Here is a 27,998-nt window from a genome sequence, read left to right on the forward strand (position 1 = left end):
GAATCGGAGGCCAGGTAAGGCTGAGGCTGCCTGAGCCCTGCAGGGGGTTTGAGACCCCAAGGAGGAGATTTGGGGCCAGGCATGGCTATGGCCACCTAAGCCCCAAGGCTGCGGTAACCCCAGAGCAGGGGGTGGCATGAGGAGGCCCTGATGCAAAGGGGGCAGCGCCTGTGGGGCATGGTACAGGGGCAGTTGCAGCCACACAATACAGAACAGAGGTCAGGATACAACAGGGCACTGTGTCCAAGGGGACAAAAGGCAGCCTCCTTATACTTATAAATGATCAAGACGTGGTAGGCGAGAATGAGGGTGCTTTAATGCAAATTTGGCATGGTAGGGGGCACTAGGGGAGATCATGACTGCCCCTAGGACTCTACACTGTGACACCATGCTTATTTAAAGAAATGTTCTTTCTTTAAATAATAAGGTCTACAGATCATTTACAATAGGTCTTTGAGTCTGCTTTGCAGCTTGGGGCAGTTAAGACAACTTCTATACTCAGGATCATTCAAATAACTCTCGATGAGAAGAGGTTAGTCGAAAGCCCACCAAACTGGTTTACCATGAGTGAGCCCTTCCTAGGTATAGGAGCCACCTTGATAATCTGACTTCCATGTAAGGCTTGGTGTATGGGCAGTGCACATGCAGATGGTGAAAATTCTCTTTGCAATAGGACCAATTGTCTTTCTTATTGGGTAAATCTACATGTTCCCCTGACTGCGCAGTTGGTACTGTGCAGTCATTTCGTATTTTCTAGTCATTTTCTAGAAAGTAATAAATAACTGTGCAGTACCGGTGGGTACTGCACAGTCCTGGCAGTGCACAGGTCATAGCTGCGGCATCACGGTTAGTGCCTGCCAACTCTATGTTACCATAGCTCATCACCACGGCAATTTATTAAGGAAACCCCAGCAGATACTGACTGTGGCAACCAGAAGAGGTCTGTTAACTGTGGCAGGAGCAGTGCTCATTGTGTTTCAGTTGATTGGATGTTGTTCTCTTTTTTCTGGTACTCATTCCCTAAACTGATCTCTGCCAACAGATGAGACAGTTTCACGTGAAGGTGAGAGCTAGAATTATCATATCAAGTCTGGATCACAGAAACAGGTTTGTATATAGCATTTAAATTCCCAACAGCCTCCAATGATTTCTGTTACCACAGGCATCATTATTTTCCCTCATTATGACCATCATTTATCATCTTTAATCTCCTGAGATGTGACACTGTACCAGATTGTATTTATCCTCAACCTCCATAGCACCTTTTAGGTTTATATGCCCTGAATCTAAAATACTCCAGGAACAGCAGCACTCCTTGTGTTTGTTTCAGCTTTCTCTCTGTATAGAATTCTGATCAGAAAAATTGCCAGGATAAAATAAGTAAACTTTCTTCTTCCCTAAAGCCAGTATTATTGCTGCCTGGATCCTGCAGAGAGAACCTGCAAGCAAATACAAGATCAAATGGTAATCGATGTTAGTAAAAGAAAAAACCTGCCATCCATCTGTAAAACTTAATAATTGTCTGAGGACGCTAAATTGAGAAAGCTTTGAAGAAAAGCCCCTGCTAGCTACTCATTTACATGTTCCAGGAGGAGCACTGTTCTGTTTGTCCCTTCTTTCAGGCTTCAGATAGGATGAGCAATGGATGATAGATGATTTCATTCAAGTCATGACCTTTCCATGGTTTGCCGAGACTGGCAATGGGCAAATTTTTGCACATCTCCATAGGTATCTTGCCCAGACAATGCTCAGTGACCACATTTAATCAAAGCTTTTGCTCTATTGAGAGCCTGGCAAGAACTGGAACTGGTAGGAGATCTGCAAATGTTTCTGAGGCAACAGACAGCAGCTACTGACTACACTTGTTTAAGCTACTACTTGCAGGGAGGCATTTTCTCCTGTTGTATTTCATGGACTAATTTAACTTGCCACATTCTATATTAGTGTACTGCATGCCTGTACTCCTTTCTATAGTGCCTGGCAAAAACTTAGGATCATAAAATGACTTTTCTGATGACTTCAAATAGCTTCAGCTTCCCATAGTTTCCCACTTCTTTAAACCTGGAACTGATTTGTCAGTGTCTGACTCTAAGAAGCACACTCCTGCAGAAAACAGTCTTGCTGATGTTTTTTTGTTTTTTTGTTTTTTTGAAGGGCAGCTGGGCAGGGTGGGAAGAGAAGTAGTCAAGCTTCTTATTTTTTTAAAACTATGATTACAATAGTGTCCACCCTTTCATCCTCAAGAAAGCATCATAAGACATTTGGGGTTTCAGATGAGAGTTCATATTTGGTTGTTGATATATTTCTGTTGGTCTGATGCCACCTAAAGTTTTCATAACCAATGGAGCAGACAGAGAAGATTACTCCCAGAACTGGCTACCTCTGAAGAGCCTATATAGTGATGAAGCCACTTTTTCTGGCAAGAATTTCCCAACCTTGGAAACAGTGAGTCATGGATACTTGTGAATTCTCTTCAGAAAAGCTCCATGGCAGAGACATTTGGCTGAGACTCCAGCCACTGTGGAGGCAAAAAGAGTCAGGAGCTTCAGTGCATTAGGCAATCTCCTGTTGCCAGGGGCTGGCAGGCCTGGTTTTGCAGCCAAGCTGTAAGTGTACTGAAATACCATTGTAATGGATGGGTGGACTTAGCATGAAGAAAAAAGGAATAAATTTTCCATAAAAAAATTAAAGACTACTTTAAAATGAGTAAATTGGCATTGACAAACTTATATTCTCTATATATCTTATTTAGTTAGGCTATAAAGGTGCATATCTACCCGGTCTTCTGACTAACTTCAAACTAACATGGTTAACTACCTCTGCTCCTTAAGGAACCTGCCATGATTAGTGAATAGTAATTCTCCTACTAATAAATTACATTCATTTTGGTGCACAGCATAACTTTTGTGAATTCTGCACTGAATCAAAATTGTGAGAGAAAAGTGAGAACATACCTTCTGTGCCCTGCGCTTGTCTGCTCGTTGATTCTGGTGGTAGATACGACTGAAGTTGGAGACAATAACAGGAACAGGCAGAGCAATGACTAAGACCCCACTCAAAGAACATATCGAACCAAAGATCTTCCCAACTATTGTCTTCGGCACCATATCACCATACCTGGATTAGAAAAACAAAACATTTAAAAACATAAGTTAACATGTCAGTTTTAAACTCAAATTAGCTGCTTGTTCTAACAAATAGATGTTTCATGCACATATACATTTGTCCACATTCCTATGCTCTTTTTAAGTACATAATTTCATTTTTAATTTAGTGCTTATGTTGATACAGTGCCTAGAGTTGGATCTCAATGATCTTTTATGCCATAAAAAAAAGAAAAGAGAAAAACCCCAAGCCTTGACGATTCTCAGAGTCTCTGGAGCTTGCGTACATCTCTTTTTAATGCCAGATACTGTTTTTCTAGGTCTGGAGGAATGCAGCAATGCTTAGAATTACTTTGGGGCTTGTAGATAGGGGCTACTGACAGCTTATTATGAAGACTTTGTTCTCTGTTCTTGATAGTTTACTGTACTGTGTAGAGCAGAAATGTGTAACTGAGTATTGCTGTGTTCAATAAAAAGCTAAACTGCCCTTAAAGTTCCATTTTCTTTTTAATTTGTTTGGGTTATTAATTACTATTACACAGTTGAATAGCATTGTAAATTTGCACAGCATATTACAGAACATGGCTTGTTCAGGCAGTGAATGTGTCTTATCTTACAGTCTATGTAACACAAGACTAAACATTCAGCAAGATGCAGGATAAAACTGCAGAAGAGGCAGTGTTTGGGACTTGCTGTGATGAGAATAAACTTGTGTTTGAAGTAGGATTGGAAGTGTGATGGAGGAGGTGTGGAACAGGTGACGAGAGGGAGATTCTTTGAGGCTGCCACGAAGTTCTGGATCTGAGGGGGAGATGAATGAATGGACAGAAGTTTGGAACGGTGCTGGGGGCAGGAGGGGATAGCAGTAGGAATGAGGCAAAGACATTTTCCAGGGACAGATTATGTGCGACTTTGTGAAGGAGGCTGAGGGACCTAAATTTATAGGGTAAGAAAAAAAGGAGTCAAGGATTTCTCTGATGGCCTATCAGGTACTGAGATTAAGGCATACTATAGTCAGTGGCACTGACTGATGTAAGCTCTGTGGCTGGCATCATTCTCTTTGACTTGGCCTGAATAACCTGGGCTGACTGGGAGCAGCCTTCAGCATGGGTCCAGTGTGAGACTGAACTCATGCCTCTGGAGACCAGTGCTACCCAACCGCCCTGGCATCACAGTCCTATATACAGTAAGAAGAGATTACTAATGTTGTGAACTACAACTGCTAACAGATTAGCAAGCATGAATCACCTTTCCAGTCCTAAACTTACCTTTTCCTCGGCCCACCTGCACTTATTTTTAGAGGAAACCCATTGCATTTTGTATTTTTGCATGTCATGAGTTATTAAAAAAATGTGATCAGCAAAATTTAAAATTGCAGATAGATGTTTTTGTTTCTATTAATAGAAACAAAAACCATACCATTGTATATTTTTTCCTGTACATGAGTTGGCTATGTTTTGTAAAGCTACTAAGCATTTCTTTTTGATTAAATAAATACAATTAACCTTAAACCAATAATCGCTGTTGTTCTAGCCTACATTATCACCAAGTTCCTTGAATCCTGTATAGGTGTCTTCAGGGTTTATTTTACACTTATTTGAAATCATCTTCATCAATTTCCACACTACAACAAAACCAAAAAACACCAAGGGAGTTTTTATAGAAAAGAAACTGAAATGTATGTTTATTCATGGCTGTCACTGTCAAGACAAATATGTACAATTAGGTTCCTAAATCTATAATTAAACAACTAAATGTGCAGCCTGATTTGCAAAATGTCTGGGCACCTGTAAACTCTCCTACTTGCCAACAGGACTTTTTGAACAGTCAAAAGGCAGTTGTGGCTCCATTTTAGTCTGCAGCTGTTGGGTTGCGAAATGGTATACCCAGCTGAACACATAAGACTTAAGTTTGTGTGAATATTCTGCAAGTGTTTTATGACTAGTAAAGACTCTAGGCCAACTGACTTCTAATACTTTAGTATCCAGGCATAGTTTAACAGTGTGGCATAGAAATTTTCTTCATAATCATTCTAAAAATTATGAAAAGTTTAACATGAATGTTTGGGATTGTTTGGCTTGTAAAGGTGTTCTCAGTCTGTTGTGAAATGACCAGAGCAAGATCTAGCGGCTAGATTCTAGCCCCTCTCAGAATATTTCAGTTCGGTTTTCTTAATTCTACTTGGATAAGGTGAAACATTGCACCATTTTCCAAACGTAATTTAATCCACTGATCACTTGATGTTAACAATATACTCCACATTCTTGATAGCTCTAATTTAGCCATTCCAGTATTTCATCTCTTTTTTTTTTTTTTTGTGAGCTTCCTATGTGTAGTCAGACTCTTTGCTTGTTTTAGTGACAAAATTGGGCTATTGCTACTTATTTAAGGTTAGCCCTGATCTGTTACAGGACAGTGACCTGGATTGTATTCTGGCAACAATATTGTTTCCCAAATTCCAGTTGCAGACCAAATATTTCTTTCCATTATGTGTTACTGAATGCAAACAATAGAATTGGACATCCCCCCTCCCGCTTTACCTGGGGCAGTTTGGGTGTTATGTCTTGTGGCTGTGTCAGGGTTATGTAGTTTTACTAATAGGTTAGACAATGGATTTGTATAGGATGGTTGGAGACAGGTGATACTGCCTCATATTTTTAGCCCCATGACAAACCAACCCCCCATCCTGACTTATTTGCTTGGCTCCCAACACTGATGAACATTGATAAAACTGACACCAGGAGTGGCTTGCAGGATGAGGGGTTTGCTGGGCTGGGAGGGGCTGTCCATCTAGGGGTGGGGTGAGGGGCTAAAAATAGCCCAGTGCTAGGAGGATGGATAGGGAAAGTGCAGCCCTGGGGCCTTGAAGCTACGCTGGGAACTGTACAGAAGTGCAGGACAGTTAGAATGGTCTAAAATAGTCAGTCAATGATCTAAGTTAGACTACCTTGGAGATTGGGTCAGCCTTTTTGAAATCAATTTAACCTTCTTGAAACTCCTGTACAGTTCCCATGTAGATTCACCTAACTAGAGATCTAAGTGTAAAGTCTGCACCTGGCTGAACTATGTTAGAATAGGTAGCCATTTTTATTGCTGTCTAATCTCCCTCAGCCTCCCCAGATGTTTGTATGGACCCTCTGTATCTATGGAGTATCTATCTGTCATAAGCTGACTTAAATGCCTACTTCAAAATCTAATCAAGACAGCCAAATGTTGGGTCTAAGGTAGAAGCTGTGCAAATCTCCATGTGCAGTACTGAGAAGTCAGAAGACTGAATTACAAGAGAATCATTACTTTTGCCATTCTTTCTTAAAGTGAGTGAAGAAGGTCTCTTAATAATCAAAATGCATGAGGGAGACACTTACATGAATTCCAATTATGATCCAAAATACATATTTGTATTAACACTAGCTAATTGTATAACATATATATTTTTGTGTGTGCATGTGTGTACACACACACACACACACTCACACACACACACACACACTCTGATGGAAGATATCATACGAATTTTCCTTTTTTTTATTGCTTAGTAAATGAATGTGTGTTTAGAACACAAGGTTTGCTATGAAAATAAATTCTAAACAAAGTTTAAGCTACAGCAGGAAACTCCCTGGAAAAATGAAACAGTGTGATAGGCAACCTTTGAGATTTGTCAGGCATAATAGTTATGAATAAGTCCAGCATATGCATTTTTACAGAGACTAAATATTGTAAAACAAGCAGCTTAGATTGCCAACATTTAAAAATATCAATGTAATCATGTCAAAACCCACTAGAGGGCATAAAACACCATTAGAAACCAAATGAACTGATAATCCTTACCATTTTCATATGGCTTCACACACCCCACCCTTCAACACAATTGAATTATATCTCTGTAACAGTATAACATCATTTGGGGTTTGTTGTCTGATTTCTGGTTTATTCACGGAAAAGGAAAAGTTAGTTTCTCTTTTCAGTCTTACGAAAATTATTACAAAAGTATATAATAGTAAATGAAGAGAACCACACTCAAATGCACTCAACAGAATTCCTTTTAAAAGGCAAAGTTATTTCTGACTTAGGTGTGTAAAAATAGTGAAAAATAATATAGCTATGCTTTGTAGAAATGAAGCCCCCTTCTGTAGAAATCAGGATTTCACATTTGCTTCAGGACATAGAGCAACAAACTTACTGTTGCTTAGGAATGACAAGATTTGTTCCTTTCTTCCTTTCATGGTCCTTCATGTTGATTGAAACTTCTTTCAGTCAAGACTGATAACGAAATGTATGATGTTTGGACTTCAGGTTTTAACCAGATCCACTGCCTTAAATTTTAGTGCATAAGGGATGTTCTTTCTTTTTCCTGGTTGACCTGTGCTCTCAGAGTGCTCTAATGCTTTCTCTCCCCTGGTTTCTACTATAAAAAGATCATGGATTGGTTCACGTGCTTCCTTCTATTATGGGTAATGACAGTTAACTAGTAGCCTCATGCACAGGCCTAGAGAATAAAATTTACACAGCTGTTCACCTGGCTATTTCTTTAGCCAGCCAGCCACCAAAACATACATGTAGACTCTAGAACTGGGTGGTAGGAGGCAAAAAAACATATCTTGGTTTGTATGACAGTACTAATTATTATGATGAATCTGCAGCCTAGACTAGATCTTAAAATAGCCTAATGGGTCTGGAAAAGTAATACAGTAATACAAGATACTGCTGTTGAGGTGAGAGTCAAAGCATTAGATACATTATTCTAAATTTTATTCTAACCTAGAGAGCTTCTGTGTGGAGTTACAAACATTTCTTTTTGCAGCTTTTACTGCTTTGAAAAGCCCTATGTTGCAATAACCCTATCTTCTGCTGAGTAGTGATGGACGTGGCTCCCTTCAGAGCCCATGAATGCTGTTCCAAGCACTGACCAGAACGATCACTCATAAATGATGAAAAGCACTTCCTCCTCTCAGGGGCTGATCTGCTCACAGACTTTCTTAATGTACAACACAGGATAATTCAACTTGCATCTCCATATGGTAGTGCATTTGGTAGTGCACTGTATTGTCCCAGAAGCTTCCAGGCGGAGATTAACATTTCTGAAGTACAAAGTTTTTTAATAAAAACTTTCTCTGCAATTATGTCACCCTCTTCATTCACAATCCCTAAAATATTTCTAAAGATGATTAATGTTATGATTTGTGCAGGGCATGTTATGCACAAGAAGGCTGAAAGACTGGCTATGATTGCACAGTGAGTCTGTTGTATAGTCAGCAAAAGAACTCAAGTCACTAAAGCTGTTTGTAGACATGCTCACCATTTTCTAAGCTGTGTTAACTGATTTGCATCACACAGTTTGAATCAAATTTTAATCTGAATGAAGGGTTAATAGATGATCATTGACCATCAGGGAGGTTTCTGTGCATTTCTGCACTTCTGCAGTAGAGATGGCAAGGGGCATCTTTTGCTATACCTGGTGATGGGCACGAGCAACAGCAAGCCCTAGGTACCTGTTGTATGTACATATTAATACAGTTTAAATTGCCTAATTCAAGATGCCCTAGTATGCATTAACTTTAATTCTCATTCAATGATTAGTTCAGACTGCAGCCAATTTTAATTTGGACTACAGACATTCACATGTATATAGTGACAGCTGTAGTCTGAATTAAACCTGGAAAAGCATAATGTCTATAAATGGCCTTTTACTGCCTCATTTTCATTAGCTGGCTAGATTTCTGTCAGAACAAAACAAACAAAAAAACAAAAAAAAACAACAAAAAAAAGAAAACAACCCCCTTCACCTCTCTTGTAGATAGATTTTTTTTCCATGGCCTACTTTTTCTTATTAAAACATAGTGGTGCCCACTTGATGCTAGCCATTGTGCCCACATAAAGGAAAGTATAGGTCAGTCCTGAAGGGCTTATGACTTAAAGCCTCACTCCTGCAAGCTGCTTCATGCATACAGTCTCTTGTGGTCATGGGCAACTATACAGATACTGTGATCTGCATGGGAGGGGTGGGAGAGAAGAATAAACAATCCTGGGTTACACACCCCTAATTTTATTTCTAAAAAACACTCTCTAGGTGCTACAGCAGTAGCTAAAAACAGTCATTCTGACAGATGTTTGGAAGACTGCTATTGCATATAGAACTGGATTAAAGCAAAGGCAGTAAGGACCAATTTCTGCCCATGCTAGATCACTGCCTCCAATGTATTAAAAAAACCAAACCAAACCAAAAAACCCCCCCACCCAAACAATACAAAACAAAACATTCTCTGCATCTAGCCCTTATGCATGCAAAGAAAAGCCTTAAGGCATGAATTAATGCTCACCCACATGTGAGGAGAGCCTGACCTGTGAACTCATCATTGATCTAAGTCTTATTGCTTCTTCTTAGGGGGCAGAGCTTGAAGTGGGAAGGGGTCTATGTGGGATGTGTTATTACTTCCTGATTGCCTAATTTAAGCCTTGCCTTTATACTGTAATGCATTTAGGAATAAACAAGTATCTCAATTAATAGAGATGCTGAGAATAGTACTCTGGCCTAACAAGATACACCATAAGAAAAAAACACTTTCATTTTAAAACCAGATAAAAAACCAAACAAATATATCCCGGTGAAGGATAGAAATGGTCCGTTTTGACTAGAGAACAAGAAATGCCAAACATGAAATAATATAATAGAGATGTCAAATTATGTTTGACAATTACAAAATGGGCTCCTTGTCTGAGGAGTAACAGTAAATTGTGCAGTAAATTGCAGTAGAGCTGTTCCTTAGAGCTTCCAAACTGCTTGGTGACTAAATGCTGGCAAGTGGACACTAATTAGTCATTTATTTCCACATTGCATATTACAGCAGATAATTTAAAATGCCACTGGTAACAAGTTTAACTAGGATTTCTAAGCATGTATATGTACTCCAACTGTGTTGCCTTAAGGATCTAACAGTTTTGAGTTTACTATTTAAACATTCTCCAAGTTGTCATCTGGGACTATTTCAGTTTGTAAAAGGAAAAAGACACCGTACATAAATCGGGGATAATTTGGGGCTAATACTCTTCTATGTCAATGGAAGGCAAAATTATGTTATTTTTTCATTTAAACTAAAATGGGAGAAGCAGGGAAAAGTGCTTTAATATCTAAAATCATTAATAGTAATAAAATAATGTCTGGTTATTATGAAATATATTTTAATTGTAACAACTAGATTATTGTATCTGCTTTCACAATTTTAAAGTTCTTTTTATGAATGCAGGATACATTCCTACTTGTATAATTATTAATAGACCATAAAAAACAAGTACAAGAATTACTACTCCTTTCTAATGTCCTTTCCTTCTGTAGTTCACACAGTGTACAATAGGTACACTGTTGATGCAGGAATGACTTTCATTTTATGTCAAGAAAACACGAACTTGGAGGAAAAAAACACCAAATGATTAGATGACATGACTGACCTTTTCCACTCTAAGTCTGACACAACCTACCTTCTTTAGTAGAACATTTCCAAGGGTCCTGCTCATAGAAACTATTATTTATTTGACCACTACTAATATTCAACAAGATTTTTATGCACAAATGTGTCCAGAGACATGCATGTGTGTGCGTGCACGCACGCACGCATGCACGCACGCACACACACACACACGGGATGTTGTCTAGTTTTTCCAGATTCAGAAACAAGCAGAAAGATGAGGGCTAGGTTTGTGATATATATATTGTAGTAACTTACAATGGTAAGTGCTGCTTTATATGAAACTAAAACAACCATTAGGTGTATTACTAGCATTGATATTAATAGATGACATTGCATTATTTCTAAACACCATCATTCCTGTGTTTCAGCCCTGTAGTATTTGGAATGAACAATATTAATCTCAGTATTTTCCATCACTGGCTGGTAGCTAATAACAAAAATATAGCTGACAGATTGGGTTGTTTTTGTCATGATTCCTATGCTATATGATAGGTTATTACAAATCAGTATTTACAATACAGTATCTCTGTGAAATACCACCTAATACAGTATAATTACTGTGTGGAGTAGCCTCATAAAGAAAATACATATCTACCTGCTATCTTTGTAACAATGTTTAAGGAGATAAAAGTATTGTACATTTTTGGTTCTATGGAAACCATTTTTGACTATTTTTTGTTTAAATCTGTCCTCAGACCAATTATAGGCAAAATATAGGTGTAATATTGTAAAACAAACATAGAAAGAAGAATTAGGGTGAAAGAAACAGTTGGATATTACTGTATATGCAAAAATGGTACTCTTGAAAGGCACTTGATGACTAATGGTATGGTGCATTTTGTTCCCCCGTGGACACTCTCTTATAAGGTGCCATATTTTGAGAGCCATGTACTTATTTAGGTTCTTATGTGGCCCACATCATACTATTTGATAGCTTCAGTGTCAATAATGGATTTTATCTTTTCAACCTCCCTGTGACAGAATATAAACTTTTCCATGCTAATAATCTATAGTCATAAGCTCTATGGAACCTCTTGTAGTAGTCCTTCTACCTAGATCTGTGTGCAAGATCAAGCCTTTCTATCACATGCTTTTAGTTTGGAAGCACATCTTCCATTATGTACGGAAAGCACCTAACAGAGCTTCAAAGCTATCAGAGTCATCATCATCATCATAGTCATCATCAAAATAATGAATTACTTCTTGGTCCTGATCCTGAAAACACATGTTTAACTTGAAGCACGTGAGCAGTGCCAAGATACTGGCTTCAGCTGATACTACCTACAAGGTTCAAGGTAAACATGTGCCTAGGTGTTTGCCTTTGAAATATGAATTCTCTACAGGAGTCAGCAACCTGTGGCTTGCAGAGTCCTTGGACCCAGTCCACAGAGCCAGGGGGCTTTGGTGGTCTTCAGTAGTATAGTGACTTTAGCAACATGGAGCTTTGCCTACTGCCAGAAAATGTGGCTGATCAGCGCTCTAGTACCTTCCTTAATCTTCAGCCCCTAAGCAGATATTCAAAAGATATAAACACTCAGGAGGGTGGCAATGGGATTTTGGTGTCTTTTGTGTCTTTGAAAATTTGCCTTTTACTTTTGCAGTCCTTAATCAAATCTCTGGTACATTTTAGTGGAGCTACACATGAGTAACAATACATTTGGCTGTATGGGATCTCTAGTTCCCTTCTCTCAAGAGCTATAATGATTTATATTCCATTTTTGGACTATTCCTAATCCGTGTCACTCCTAAGGTATTTTATATTTGTCACCCTTCCCTTTAATATAATACGTATGTAGGAAAATAACTTGGAGCATTTCTGCTTATTTTTTTCATTAGAATATTAATACTAAATAATAAAAATTTAATTGGAGGAACTTAAAGTGCCTTACATGCATTAATTAAGCCTCTCAGGATCCCTATGCTGTAAGCATTTTCAAAATGAAATTATGCTGCATAAAAATACACCCTCTCTTAAAGTCTGAGCACCTTTGGCAAACTTGTAACAAAGCCATATATTAATGGACTCCAGCCATTCCTTCCAGATGACATTACTCTGGCAGCAACATAAATAGTACAAAAACAGAATAAACCATATCATCAAAACACTGCTAAGGTCTCTGCCAGTCTCATGCCTCACACTTCACACTAAGAACAGGGAGAAAGACAGGAAGTACACTGTGTTCCCTAGTTTAACAAACTTCAGCTGTTACTGATTGATTGGAAAAATGAGCTCCAGAGGCCTGTACTGGGCCTAATGAAGAACCCATTGTACAGATGGTAACCTAAAGCAGGAAGAGTTTAAGTGCCTTCTCAAGGTCACAGAGCCAAAAAAGGGTCATTCCAGGCTTTAAAAAGTGTCTGTAGTATGCAATAAGGCTTCCTATATTTTTTTAGTGGGAAACAAATTCAAGCAACAGACTCTAAAAATAGATCACTTCCCCAGACTGACTTTGTTTTCATGTATATGCTGTTTGTTCACCTTAAATACCTTATGTGCTTGTGTAAGAATAAAAAACCCACACACTTCTGTTCTCAGCTGGGAATACATTGTGTAATACAACTTGCAAATATTACAACTAAAAATGGGTCCAAGCTGTGAAGTTTAAATCTATGCTCAGATCACAATTGAACTTGATTGTTCTTTTCTGATAGGTTGGTTTCATTAGGGGGAACATCCATGGGCTTTAGAATAACTACTTATTGGAAACTGAATTGAATAATGAACTGAATCACCATGCTTTTTGAAGTCCAGGGAGTCTGTGAAGCTTCAGAATTTATTCTGCCACTACTGACATTAATGCATTTCTGTTCTGTAAAAGATGGTACTAGAACTACATATGATTTTTAGCAGTTTGGTAAGTACCTGGTCTTAATGAACCTATGAAGATTTTTAACTATTATATTTGCTGTCAACAGCAAATTACTAAATATGCAGCATGGATTTGTCTTCTGTAGCAATCACAGTTTAGTATATCTGTTAAATTAAAAACTACTGGGAACAAAATGCCATTAATTTATCTTTATCCCTATGTTATGCACCATTGTACTTTCTTATTATATTTTGACTTTCACTATTATAGGATTTCGATAATCTTAAAATAGTAAGCAGAGTTTTCTCACCCCTTAAGAAACCATCATGTAAAAACAATGCCTTTTTCCTTGTTAGTTGCTCTGCTTTAAAGATTTTCATATAATTTGAAAATAGAATATTAGATCAAATTTAGCAGCTGGCAAATTAAAATATAGTAACTCATAGCTTACCAGCACTACCAGTGATGGAATAAAGTATATCTGAGTTTTATTTCCTCAAGGCAAAACTAGGAAAATACAATGGCCAGGTACAGCCATTACCCTTTTACAGGTATAAGTGATTGGAAACTGGTCTATTGCCATAACAGAACAAAAGTGTAGCATGCAAAAATGGTTTATACCTAAAGCTCAACAGAAGTGCAGTACGAATAGGCTGATTTAAAAATGACAAACCCCAGTCTAAGATTTGCCCCCCACACCAAAAGGCGAATGTGTGTTCTGTTTTGATCTAAACTATGCTGCTTACAGAAAACCACATCATTTCAATCGATTCCACCACTGCTCTAGTACCTTCCTTAATGTTCAGCCCCTAAGCAGATATTCAAAAGATACAAATAGCAGTCAAACACACAGGAGGTGGCAATGGGATTTCAGTATCTTTCGTGTCTCTGAAAATTTCCCATTTACTTTTGCAGTCCTTAATCAAGTCTCCGGTACATTTTAGTGGAGCTACACATGTGTTAAAAAAAAAATGGCTGTATGGGATCTCTAGTTCCCTTCTCTCAAGAGCTATAATGATTTATTTTTCATTTTTGGACTATTCCTAATCCGTGTCACTCCTAAGGTATTTTATATTTGTCACCCTTCCCTTTAATATAATACGTATGTAGGAAAATAACTTGGAGCATTTCTCTTATTTTTTTAATTAGAATATTAATACTAAATAATAATAATTTAATTGGAGGAACTTAAAGTGCCTTACATGCATTAATTAAGCCTCTCAGGATCCCTATGCTGTAAGCATTTTCAAAATGAAATTATGCTGCATAAAAATACACCCTCTCTTAAAGTCTGAGCACCTTTGGCAAACTTGTAACAAAGCCATATATTAATGGACTCCAGCCATTCCTTCCAGATGACATTACTCTGGCAGCAACATAAATAGTACAAAAACAGAATAAACCATATCATTAAAACACTGCTAAGGTCTCTGCCAGTCTCACTTCACACTAAGAACAGGGAGAAAGACTGGAAGTACACTGTGTTCCCTAGTTTAACAAACTTCAGCCGTTACTGATTGATTGGAAAAATGAGCTCCAGAGGCCTGTACTGAGCTTAATGAAGAACCCATTGTACAGATGGTAACCTAAAGCAGGAAGCGTTTAATTGCCTTCCTCAAGGTCACAGAGCAAAAAACACTTGTTCCAGGCTTTAAAAAGTGCCTGTAGTATGCAATAAGGCTTAGTATAATTTTCTAGTTGAATGTCTGTACCTAGCCGATATGGTTGTGCCAGTGTAACATTTATGCTGGCCTCACTCGTTGTAGAAATCTGTGCCAAATATAAAACACTCAAGCAAACAAATTGTCCCTTAATACTAATTCTAAGTCTATTAAATTAAAGGGAATTAAAATAATAAAACTTATTCAATGGAATAAAAACTACTCTCTAGAATAATTTAGTGCAAGTATTTTGATCTAGGTAAGACATAAAAGGAAAGTTCTTAAGTCAGTGTCTTCCTATGTACAAATTGGTTTGCACAAGATGTTCCCATTTGTTATACTCATACATAAAATTTTATTACAAAACCAGTGTCTTACTTTCCAGTCCTGACTGATAGTCACTATGGTATTCCTTCTGGGAATTAACATTATTGTTTCCTCATGACCTCAATGACTCATTTTCTCTATCCTGTGTGTTTCTTCCTACTTAGTATATAATGAAAAATGCTTCATTGAGCTGGAATATTTGTTTTAATTTCACATTCAGAATTTTTTTATGACCTATCCATTTTGTTCTCTTTTGATTATTTTCATAGGTTTCTGTGCCAGGTCACACAAACCAAGGGAAGATGAAACAGCCTACATGTTTCAGATTTAGCAAAATTAAAGTAAGCCTTCTCATAACAAGAGTTCACTCAGGAAAACAACCACCAGTTCTTCCTGCCCAACTTTCCAGCCCAGGTCAGCTCTTAAACCCTGAAAGAGCAAGCAACAATGCTTGCGTGGGCTAGGTATCCAGGTTGTGTGGGCTAAGCTGTTCATGGAGTAAGTTACCAACTACTTTCCTGGATAGAGTCTCCTACTACAATTTCTTAATGCTCCTTAAAATAGGTTATAAACATTTAATTGGGAATTTTTAATAAAGGGCATTATTACTCATTAAAATTACTGGATCAATGGCTAAGAGGAGAAAAAAGTCCTTTGCTAATAAACCTAATGTAGCATGGACATTGTCAGTGAATGCTTTCCCACATTGCCCGCTGAATGCTTTGTCACTGTTCTCAATGAATAACCTTTAGAAATGGAAGGCTAGTTTGTTGCTGAGGCCTAAAATAAGTATGCAAACTACTGCCATGGTGCTCTTCTGTGCTAGTGTACCAACAACTGATCTCCATAACTTAATGCATGGCAATGAGATGGCAGACTTTCTGTAACTACCAACTTGGGCCACTTTTGAATCCATATCCCAGAAATGAAGGTTCTCCCAAGTGACCCAGGTATTCTGTTTAATAGGGCTGCCTACTCCCAATCTTTTCTTAGAAGAGGAATAAAAATTTACTTGGGTTCTCTTCACTTGCTTTTAAAAAAAGTCACTTTTCTCCAGTAAACTTCCCATTATTATTTGGAAACCTTCTAACCAAGAGTCATCCTAAATTATTTTCCCTGATGCTAAAGAATTTAATGTGGGTTTATCTTTAATACTAGTTAGGGATTGATGGTTTCAGCAGGTAGATGACCAGTTTCTCGAAGTCTGAACTATTTACTGCAGGTACTCTGAAGCACAATCCAGAAATTTTTTTGGAAGAATCTTTACTTGTGTCAGCTTTTAGTAAAACTACATTTCATGTCTTGCTCAACATCTTCTTTGACCCAGTCTTCACAAAACAAATTAAACTGGCAGGCACCTAATAGTATTACCTGGATAAGAAAGGGGGAAAGCTGAAGGAAGAGATAACAATAGGGATGATCAGAGAGCTTTTGTTAGGTCTGAATGAATTCAAGTCAGGAGGGCCAGATGAACTTCATCCAGGCTACTGGAGGAACTGGCAGAGGAGATCTTGGTGCCCTAGGCAATGATCTTCATGAAGCTGTGGAAGATGGGCCAGGTACCAGAGTGCTGGAAATAGGCCACCATAATGCCCCTCTTTAACAAAGGGAAAAAAGGAGGACATAGGGAATTATAGACTGGTTAGTCTCACTTCAATACCTGAGAAGTTACTGGAGCATATCTGAAGGAAGGCCATTTGCAAGCATTTGGAGGAGGAAAGGCTGATCACAAGCAGCCAGCATGGATTTCTGAAAAAGAAATCACATTAGATTAACTTGATCTCCTTCTTTGACAATGTAACTACTTGGGTGAATGAAGGGAATTTGTGGCAATGTTGTATCTGGACTTCAGCAAGGCTTTTGGCAAGGTCTCACATGACCTTCTCACAAACAAATTGGAGAAATGTGGACTGAATAAAACTGCTATTATAAGCTTATCACTTATTAGCATCTGGGCCTTACTTTCTTCCTATTGCTGTCTCATGATGTGGTGCAGATGGGTTTACATACTACTCAACTCATAAGGTGAGACTTGAAGAAGAGAAAAAGGGAGGGAAATATTCCAGTAAATCCCAGACTTGCAATAGTGACTAAGTACATTTGCAACTCTGTGGCTCATGTGCTTTACAGGGAGTGATGGCATTCTTCTTGCTCCTGACACAATAATTACACATTTACTCTGGAGACAATAAACTTATTTTGAATTGCTATAAGATGCCATCAAAATATAACTTGGAAAGAAACATCTGTTACTGACTCCCAACACAGGTGTTTGCATCAATAACTGGCATCCTAAATACGATTGGGGAAACAGTAAAGAAAAGCAAAACATTATGACAATTAAAGTAATTGAAACATTTTAGTTTGTATGTAAAGGACTTAAAGAATGTATCTAATCCTCTGAAAATTTTTAAGTAGTTTACAAAATTATATAATGTATGCAATGAAAATAAACTGTGTGACAGGAAATGATGGCTATTATAAATATCTGTTTTTCTTTCTAAAATGTTTTGGACTTGTGAAAAATAATTGCATTTATATTTATTTTATTCTATTCCTATAAAACTTGATGCTGTGGAAGGTCAGGTACTCTGTTATATCCAGTTTTTTCACTAATCTGTTGTTAAGTGGGAAGTGTAATAGAGCCACACAATAGCTTTTGCTAAGGGGCAGAGAAGCATCAAAGCACCTCCCAAATCAGGGACATAGCTATGGTGTACAGCAACAGAACCTTTATGATCACTACTTCCAAGGGAAGTGGTGCTGGCTCCTACCGTGGGGGTCTTGAAGAGGAGGCTTGACAATTACCTAGCTGGGGTCATTTGAGCCCAGTTTTCTCTCCTGCCTAGGGCAGGGGGTCGGACTACAAGATCTGCAAGGTCCCTTCTGACCCTACATCTATGAATCATTAGACCATAGGAAGGTAGGACGTAAGTGACCTCATAAGGTCATCTAGTCCAACTCCCCCACTCAAGGCAGGATCATCCTTGATCTAACCATTCTTGGCAAATGTCAACCTGTTCTTGCAAATTTCCAAGGATGGAGATTACCACAGTGTGTCCAGGTAGCTTGCTACAATGCTTGACCACCCTAATATTCAGAACATTCCTTTTAATCTCCAGGCTAAATTTCCTCTTCTGAAGCTTATGGCCATTGCTCTTCATCCTGTCTCCTGTAGTCACAGAGAAAAGATCATCTCTATCCTCTCTATAATCACTTTTCAGGTATTTGAAGACTGTTATCAAATCCCCCTTCAGTCTTCTCTTCTCTAGACTAAATAACCCTAGCTCTTATAATCGTTCCTCCTAAATCATGCCCCCTACCCCAGGCCTTTAATAATTTTTTGTTGCTCTCTGCTGGACTCTTTCCAGTCCATCCACATACAATGTTTGGGGCCCAAAACGGTACTCTAGGTGAGGTCTCACCAGTGCTAAAATGTGCACAAGTAATCACTTTCTCTCTGAGCTTATGCTTCTCTGAGAGATCATCTATGATCCTACTTCCATATCCTGGTCTGGAGCAGTAGGAGGTTGCAAGACCAGTGTAAAAAGAAGAGAAGGGTATCTCAGTAACTTATATTCATATAAGGGCAACTTGTTCACACTTCTCTACAGCATCTTCTGATGCTGCTTACTGGATTAGTGAAAGATGACAAGGCATAACACCCCTTGAAATCAATAGGACATGGATTAGGAATAAAAATCCTAATGACCTGTTTTCTTCACAGCTAATCTACATATGAATTGAGATTTAATTGTACAGACCAGGAGTGTTCAACTCCAAGCCCTTAGGGCAGATCAGGCCCACAAAGGCAAGTTATTTGGCCCACAGGGTGCCCCACAGGCCTGAAATTTGGCAGAGGGGGAGCAGTGGCAGCACTTTTTGCCATTCTGCTGCTGTCAGTTTTCAAGACCCCTGGGGAGCCATGGCCCTACACACTAGATTGGGTGTGCTGGCTGAGCGGAGGTGGTGCAGGTCCCCATCTGAGTGGTGCAGGTCCCAATCTGAGCACTGCATACACCTTCTGTACATTGTGGGGCCCAGTAGAAGCAGTGAGGTCCAATTTGGCAGCACAGGATACAGCAGAAATGGCAAGAGCCTGGTTTGGCCTGGGGATTAACCCCATGCCAATAATCTGGCCTGCAGGGCCAAAAGGTTGAGCACCACTGGTGCAGATTGGCTCCCCAGTGTTTGAAAGAAATTCATCAAATAGATTTTGAGTTGTAGTATATGAGGAAATTATCCTTTATATAAAATATTTGCTTTTCATTGGGAAACATATACTTTCAAACATTTTTGTTTGATTTAAAGCAAGAATTTTAAACCTATCAGGTCAAAGTTCCAAGCTAAAGTTACAGGAGAGTTTAAATAGGACTTCCCAGTGAAAGCTAGTTGCAATTTTCACTATAGAGAAACAAAAATCTAATCAAGATGCAGGTGCCAATGGGTAAATTCTTTCCTTGTTTGTATCACTGAAACTTTGTTGAAATCAGTGGGCCAGTAACAATGAAAATGATATTGAATTTGATCCTGTAAGTGAATTTCTGTCATCTAGAGTACATTGTCTCTCCTTGGAAAGAGATAGCAAATAATCTGCCAAATGTTGGGGGTGATGATTTATTATTGGCATAGTGCTAATGGTGTGTGCTTATACATAGAAATGAGCCAATGTCCATGCTCTAAAGAGCTTAGAATCCACGTAGATAATAAACAGACAAGTGGATGAGGCTGAAAGAGAGCAATGGAATGAAACAGGACTGAAGGGTGAAGTCAAACACATCTTGTTGCTTACATGATTTCCAAACATGTTTTTCTGTAATACAAACAGTGGTTTCAGTAAGTTAAGAGAGAGGTGCACCCAAAAGAATGTAATTCATAGACTATTATGTTTGTCGGGTGGCCATAAGAGAGGACAGTCTGGTTGTCCTCTGTCCTCTATTGATGTGAAACCTCTATTTTTTCTTGAAGAGAAAAATACAGGACACAAAGACATTTGGTTTTGTATCAGTAGAGGACAGAGCAGCAGAAAACTAGACTATCCTCTATGATGGCCACCCTGTATGTTTGTATTCTTAGGTTTGGGGAGCTCAGTCAGCACCCTGGTGCAGAAAAGTAGGAAATACACACAACTCCTTTTGCTTCTCATCCATTTGCCCCATTTTTTCAGCACATCTGTAAAATATCCCTGAATGACTGCAGTGATACTTCAGATGCCCCTTCTTTTCTTTTTGTGATATATTTTTGTATGTGTATATGTGTATGAATGTATATTAAACATCCATAGTTGAAGTTGCAGGGTCCAATAAATAATACTTTTATTATCTCTTAAAATGTCTGGTATCTGCATCTGGGAAGCTCAGATATAACTTATTTTGAAATAATTCTTCAGTTATGATTACTTTGACCTTATTTTTGTTTTACTGCTCAGGTTGACAGGTCACTTCTAGTCTAAATATATCCTACTGGTTTTTAATTGCATTTTTTATTATTACTCTGCCTTAAGCAATTGAATGTGCACTTTAATATTTCTTGTACCTGGTCTATTAAAATACACATGCTTTTCCCCTTTTCCTTTTCATTTTACATGCTCATACATTTTTATGATACCACTCTAAGGATTATCTGTAAATCAGATCATGCTCAAGTTTTATATCAGTGTGTGCTAAAGTTTATATAGAAGCTCTTCAAATCTGTTTAACATATTAGACCGCGGCACTTTGCAGTGAGGTGTCTTAATGTACATTTCTAAGGTCCTCAATCTCTGCTAACTTAAATACACATAGCACCCCAATAATTGATAAATCTAACATTGATTTTTCATATTGAGGCAGACAAATAGTCATGAAAGCTGGTGTTAATGAATTCAACAGAAAATGGTAAGTCAGTCAATAATGTGTTGACCAGAAACTGAAATATAAATGGTATGACGTAATTCTTATGCTTCCCAGTAAACACATTTAAAAGCAAAATAAAATATAGAAGAGAACAGCAATTATAATGGCAATCCATGTATTCATCAGTTTCTGCTAAAAGTGATCTTCTCCAGAGAACAATACTTTAGTGAAAAGCAGAGTGCAATTTTTTGAGCACTTGGTACAATTATTGGTGGTTGAAAATACCAAACAGTGGATTTTTTTTATGACCTAAGATGCTAATTTCTGTAACTGTTTCTTGTTTTGCAAACAAGACTCAAAACCAGTTCCTAGGAAACAGAAAACCATCTTGCAAGCAGCAGGTTCTCTAAGATGCAGCAAGTGCATCTTATGGAGTTGTATGATATGAATGATACCACCAGGAGACCTAGATTTTTAAGAAGTGGGGTGTGGAGTTGAACAGAGTGGAATAAGAGCAGTATATCATGGGAAAATGTGTCACTGCCAAGAACCAGGTTAACCCCTGGGTTCCCTGGCTGCTGCAGAGCAATGGGAAAAGATGAGAAGCCCTTAATTTGGCTGTGGCTACACAGCTAAGGGAAGGTTAAGCTGGTTTTTAGTGGTAGCACCTCTCACAACAGCATCCTGCCCTGGTCCACCCTGCCCTGCTTCGCTACTGGGAGGAAGAGTCCAAGAGCAGTGTGATTGTACTACTTCACCTTTTCTGGATCTGCCCCTGGCTTATAGCCCTTCTCAAAAATGGATGCAGATGTGCTGTCTATTTTAAGTGAAACAGCCAGTGCTGGAACCTGAAACACCTGCAAGTCATACCTCAGTATTTCATATTGGAGGGGAGACTGAAATCTCCTTTATGGAAATTAAAAAAATACTCCAGACTTTTGTGAGGTTTTTTAAGGATGCCAGTCCTTTAAACACCGTGTAGGACTGTAACCATGTTAGGGGGAGAGAACTGGCTGTGGGCAGCTGGCTAGGAGCTGAAGCTTCAAGCAGTAGCATGGTCGAGTTGTCTGCTACATCTCTAACTTGTAGTTTATTTACTAATGAAGTCAGCCTTTGTTCATGTTTGGAAATCACGTATACAAGATGTGTTTGACTTCACCCTTCAGTCTTAGTTCATTCCATTGCTCCCTTTCAGCCCCATCCACTTGTCTGTTTATTATCTACTTGGATTCTAAGCTCCTTTGAGCATGGACATTGGCTCATTTCTATCTGGAGACTGGAAGCTGAGCATAGCTCCTCTGTTGAAGCTACAAATAACACATGGTACCTGGAGTAGTTTGAGGGAGTGCTCCAGTGTTTTGGAAAAGAACAGACCAGCTAAGAGTCCCAAATGCAGCTGAATTGCTCCAGAAATTCACCACAGAATTGGAAGAGATTCAGGCAAGGGGTTGGATTATCCCTGGAAGCAATTGGAGCTACAAAAAAAGTGAGGAACAAGAGGTACTGGGGTTTTATTTTTTTTTGTTTCTTTTTTGCAGTGACAGAGGTAGCAACTTTATTTAATAGTTTTGCACCAGCTACAATAGAACAAGCCAGTCATGGTACAGTCATAGCTCTACTACAAACCTAAAAGAAATGAGATGTTAGAAAGGCATCTGTATTGGTACAGAAATCAAAGGGAGGGCAAAATTTTAGATTCTTTTCTGAAAGATTTGAATATTGAATCAAACATGCAATCTTTTGTATCTTATATAAATCTTAATCTTATATATAGGAGCAATGGTCTCAAGTTGCAGCAAGGGAAGTTTAGGTTGGAGGAAAAACTTGCTCACTAGAAGGGTGGTGAAGCACTGGAACAGGTTACCTAGAGAGGTGGTAGAGTCTCCAGCTTTGGCGGTTTTTGAGGCCTGGCTCAATACAAACCTGGTTGGGATGATCTAGTTAGGGAACGGTCTTGCTTTGAGCAGGGGGTTGGACTAGGTGACCTCCTGAGGTCTTTTCCAACCCTAATTTTCTGTGATCTTGGAGAGCTTGTAGTTTTGGGAAAACCAGCCAGTATTGGGAATTAGGAACTAAAGAATAAGAAAAATTCTGGAAGAACCATGCTTGGATTCAGCTAAAGCAGTGGTAAGCTACCTTTTTGCCCTGTGGGCTGGATGGACAGTGCTCAGTCTGCTGGCAGGCTGGATCTGGCCTGTGGGCCCCATCTGGCATGCAGGGTGGGCAAGTTGGGACCCAATCCAGCTGTGTGAGGGTGGTCAGGGAGCAGCCCAACCCCAATCTGGCCACACAGGGAGACTGGGTATGTCTCAGCCATGATCCCGGCCCATGAGGGTGGAAGAGGGTATGGCCCTCCCCTGATTCCACCGCATGGACTGTCCCTGAGCTGGGTTGAGAGGAGGGAAGGGAGAGTGGCTGGCCACTATCTGGCCCCACAGTGGGGAAGGGAGCATGGCTAGCCCCAATCCAGTCTGCAGGGTGTGGGAATTTGGTAGTGGGGAATGAGTAGCAGTATTACTTGCTACTGCTCCGCTGCCATCAAATTTCACAACCTGTGGGGAGCCACACTGGGCCAGATGCCATGGCTCTGTGGGCCATATTTGACCCATAGGCTGGAGGTTGAGCACCCTGGGCTAACACGATTAGAAGGTACTGAGCTCAATCAGTGCAGAACACAAGTTTTGGAGTGAAAAAAAGAAGCAGATGTTGTTGACCTGATTAGAAAGCAAATAAAGTTACAGAGTTGAAAGTAGATAAGCAGCTCCAGAAATATAGAGCTGCTACTCTGACGAGAAGCTTGCCAACTTCAAGCAAAGAGCTCAAGCAGCATCTACCAACAGGACTACAGATGCTTTGAAAGAAAACCCAACCCCAGACAATGTCCTGCCTATGGACAGAAATGTCAGCCATGCCTGAAACAAAATCATGTTGTCAAAGTCTGTAAGCAAGGCCAGTGTTCCTGAAAAGAAACAAAGTACGCAGACACTACTCATTGCAGAAAGGAAAAACAGCTCACCGCATAAGGTAGGCTCCAACAACACTGTGCCTGGAAAATGTTGGCTCCAACAACATGGTGCCTGTGTTTCTTCATAGAAATTGTGACAGAAAAATATTCTCAGTGACTGGACCATTGTCCTGAATACAAATGGCAATGTATTACTTATGATACTAGTGCACAGGTGAATATACAATTTCAGAGTCTACCCTTAAGAGTTTAAAGGTCAAGCCTCCTCAAAGAGATTTAAGACAAGTAGACTTGAAATCATATAGTGACAAAAGAATTCCAACAAAGGGTGTTTGTGAAATAGAGTTAAAAGCTTTGTGATTGTAGCTGGCACTGATGTTTCAATACTGGGACTGAAAACTTGTGAAGCTCTAGGCTTAATTAAAAGAGTCTTTATGAGTTTATCCTATCAAAGCACAGCATTTATCAAATAAAGCTACCTATGCTTGTAAGGCCGGAAACTATAAAGCCATGGTCCAAAGTTGATATAGATCTGTTTGTGTATTCAGGCTGTAACTGTATATTTACTAGTACATCTATATGGTATTTACTGGTATATTTGTATGGTACTGGAGTATTTTTCCTATTATTCAGAAATTGCAATACTGAATATTACAACTGCCAAACATGTCATCATGTGTATCAAATCCATATTTGCCAGACATGGTAAAATTGAAATGGTTATGACTGATAATGGACCACAGTTTGATGCCTATGAAATTGCCAAAGACTGTAATTTCAAATATATTACCTCTAGTCCAGGGTAACAAACAAATTACTGGAAAAAGGTGTTAAAATCATAAGGAGGCTACTTAAAAAAGCAGAGGACTCAAACATAGATCCTTTCCAGACTACCTCAGCAGAAATGTGGTATGTGCCACTGACAGAAATCTGAGGAAATGGGAAAGAAACAAATAGAAGAACTATGACAGAGGCAGACTTCTCCAACAGAAAATCCAATCCAAACCAACCGAGGCATATATTATGTCTAGTCAGCATCAATAATAATGTGTTTTGAGATCTTCACTTCTGCTTAGTGTCACACGAGTTCTTTTCTAAAAACAAGAGCAGTTTGTGTGTAGCCAGAGGCTATGGAAATAGTGATACGACTAAATAGCATTCCTGAATTGTTGCCCTGTTTGTTTTTTTTTAATGCTCCAGGCTACTTTCCTAGCTAGACTGTAAAATGAAGCAGATGATGTGACATGAAGTCAAATCAGTAGTGCCAGTTTTTAAAAGGATTAGCTGATTCCCATTGATTTAATTTCTCATTTCATTGTAAGATTTCTTTTTCAACTGCACTGCAGTTCAATCTATTTTTTAAATGTTTGCTTATTCTGTGCATGATGATACCATAACATATGTTTGCTGATGAGTCACCTTGCTACTTCCAAGTGTTTTTTTTAACGTTATTTTTAAAACTTTGTTTCCAAGTTAGTTTCCAAGTTCCAAGGTTTAGTACTGTTTCACTCTTGACACACAAGTTGTTTTGGTTAATGCACTGGCACGGACAGTAAAGGAACCTGTAGAGAACAGCATAAAATATAACTATAGAAAAAATAGATTCTATTCAGCCTTATTCACATGAACAAAATTATCAGGTAAATCACAAGCCACATAACATTTCGGAACAGTTCATATCTTTATTGATCCAGACTGCCTCTAGTGTTCCCTGAAGCAAAGCACAAAGACCATTAGCACATATGGCAGGGGTGGGCAATTATTTTGGGCGGAGGGCTGCTTACTGAGTTTTGGCAAGCCATCAAGGGCTGCATGACAGGCAGCCAGAGGCAGATAAATATTAATTTTCTAAATTTTTTAAGGGCCCCATGGGCTGGATAGAATGGCCTGGCAGGCTGCATGCAACCTGTGGGCCACATTTTGTCCACCCCTGACATAAGGGATACTGTACAGGGCACCATAAAAATGCAGAACTAGAAACATATCCTTGTTATGGAAGTCATACGAATAGTCAGGGCTACCTGCTATGACACTCACCCCTAGCCTTTCTGATGGTAACAAGGTCACAGAATATCTGAGGTCCCTAGAAGTTGTCAAGTCAACACTTCATCTGACAATAGGAACCTACTGCTTTTTATAACACTTCAACTACAGTTATTAAAGAAACCATTACAATATGGTAAAGACCTCATGAGCTATCATTTAATTTCACTTTCAGAGCCTGCTAACTAAGAAATTAGTAGAAATACTCACCAGTAATCATTAGCTGTATATATTCTTAATCTGTTTTAGTCAGATTTCAGGTCAGAGCACTGCATGGAATCAGGAGCTCTGATTTCTCTGGCCCATGAACTGACCACTTAGCAGTTCTGCTCTCTGTCTGTCCCCCCATGAGTTACAGTGCTCAGCACAATGTCTGTGTCCTTTTCTCTTTTAAAAACCCTCTCCACTGGACTGGGTCCTGCTGGTTGGGAAGTTGTTTCTCTCTACACAGCACTCACTTTCCATGACAGCTTTATTCCAGTAGAATAGTGAAATAGCCACAGCTTACAGAGGAATTGAGCCTAGACTATAATGTTTCCTTCCTCACAAGATGAGAACAACCACAGTACCCAAAACTAGATGTAAAGCTCAGTTTAGCTTTCCCTTACAGCACCCCTGCTTATTCTTCTACACATGTAAACCTAAATGAACAAACCAAAAGTAAGCAAACAGACATAGGTTATTTCTCTACACATGAAGAGAAGGGAGAGAGTTACTACTGTTCTGGTTTAAAAATACTGCAGGATGTTTAGACTGTATGGAAATGAGTGGAAGTGTAACAAGCAATTTCTGTGTCCTGAGTGGCAGTGGTGGCCAAAGCCAGCAACAGCTGCCATTCTTGCATTCTCTCTAAATTTACACCGGAGACTGGAAATGGGGATTTCTCTCTCTCACACACACACACGTATTACAAGTTATCCAGGAAGCAGAAAGAATTCAGCTTAAGTTTTGAATTCCAGGAGGTGTTTGTAAGCCTGGCAGATAGAAAAATCTTCTTTGACTTGTAACCTACACATATTTGGTATGAAATCTGCTGCAAGGGAATACATACTGAGCTTCACAATATCATTTGGGAGAAATCCCTGGGAAATGTTTGTAATTTATGGCTAAATACTTTCATTTAAAACTGTGGCCAATTTTCTTTTATCTGATGCTGCTCCTCAGTTGGCATTGCCATTATAGCTCCTTCCCCTAACTTTTTCCTACACCAACATGGGAAAAACTCCCTACTGAAAAAAAAAATCCCTGCAGTCACCTCCGTATCTTCTTTCAATGCTTGTTTAGGACTTAGGCCTGCCCTGAAGCTTGCAAAATCCTGTCTGCTACTCATGGATAAGATTATGAACCGTGACTGTGCCTCTTTCCCCTTCATATTTTTCCTTTTTCCTTATCCATTCTAATTCTCACAGTTTAGATGGTCTCATTATCTGACCTCTACACCCAGGTAGAACAATGTCCTACTGTCTCTTTTTAGTAAGTCCTAGAAATGAGAATGGTGTATATAATTGCATTTGTATAAACCATCTCAAATCCAAAAGAGTCAAAGAGATAAATATTCTGTGCTATTCTAGCATTTACTGCAAGACACACAATCCTTCTACGCACACATACAGAGGTTTGAGAGATGGGAGTCAGAGGCTATCAGGTGTTACAGGTTACTGAGATTACTTCCTTGTGAGGTGAAAACATTGCAGTTGATGCTGGGCTAGTTTAAATTATATTCTTGCTTCTGATGGAAACACTTTGGGAAGTGCAAAATTCAGAAGAGCTGACGTAAGGTCTGAATCATCT

The 27,998-nt window shown here is 39.0% G+C and overlaps 1 protein-coding gene across 2 annotated transcripts in view; it reads right to left on the reverse strand.

Annotated features, from left to right (window-relative positions):
• Positions 1-27,998, reverse strand: part of KCND2 (potassium voltage-gated channel subfamily D member 2) — a 501,119-nt gene that overhangs the window by 27,008 nt on the left and 446,113 nt on the right. For both annotated transcript variants that reach the window (XM_090042214.1, XM_090042213.1), the window contains exon 3: positions 2,955-3,117. In XM_090042214.1, the coding sequence (XP_089898340.1) occupies positions 2,955-3,117 (163 nt within the window). The remainder of the gene's footprint in view (positions 1-2,954; positions 3,118-27,998) is intronic.

The sequence above is a fragment of the Crocodylus siamensis genome, chromosome 4, assembly GCF_052110815.1.
Source record: "Crocodylus siamensis isolate JL-2025a chromosome 4, ASM5211081v1, whole genome shotgun sequence".
Lineage (NCBI taxonomy): Eukaryota > Metazoa > Chordata > Crocodylia > Crocodylidae > Crocodylus > Crocodylus siamensis.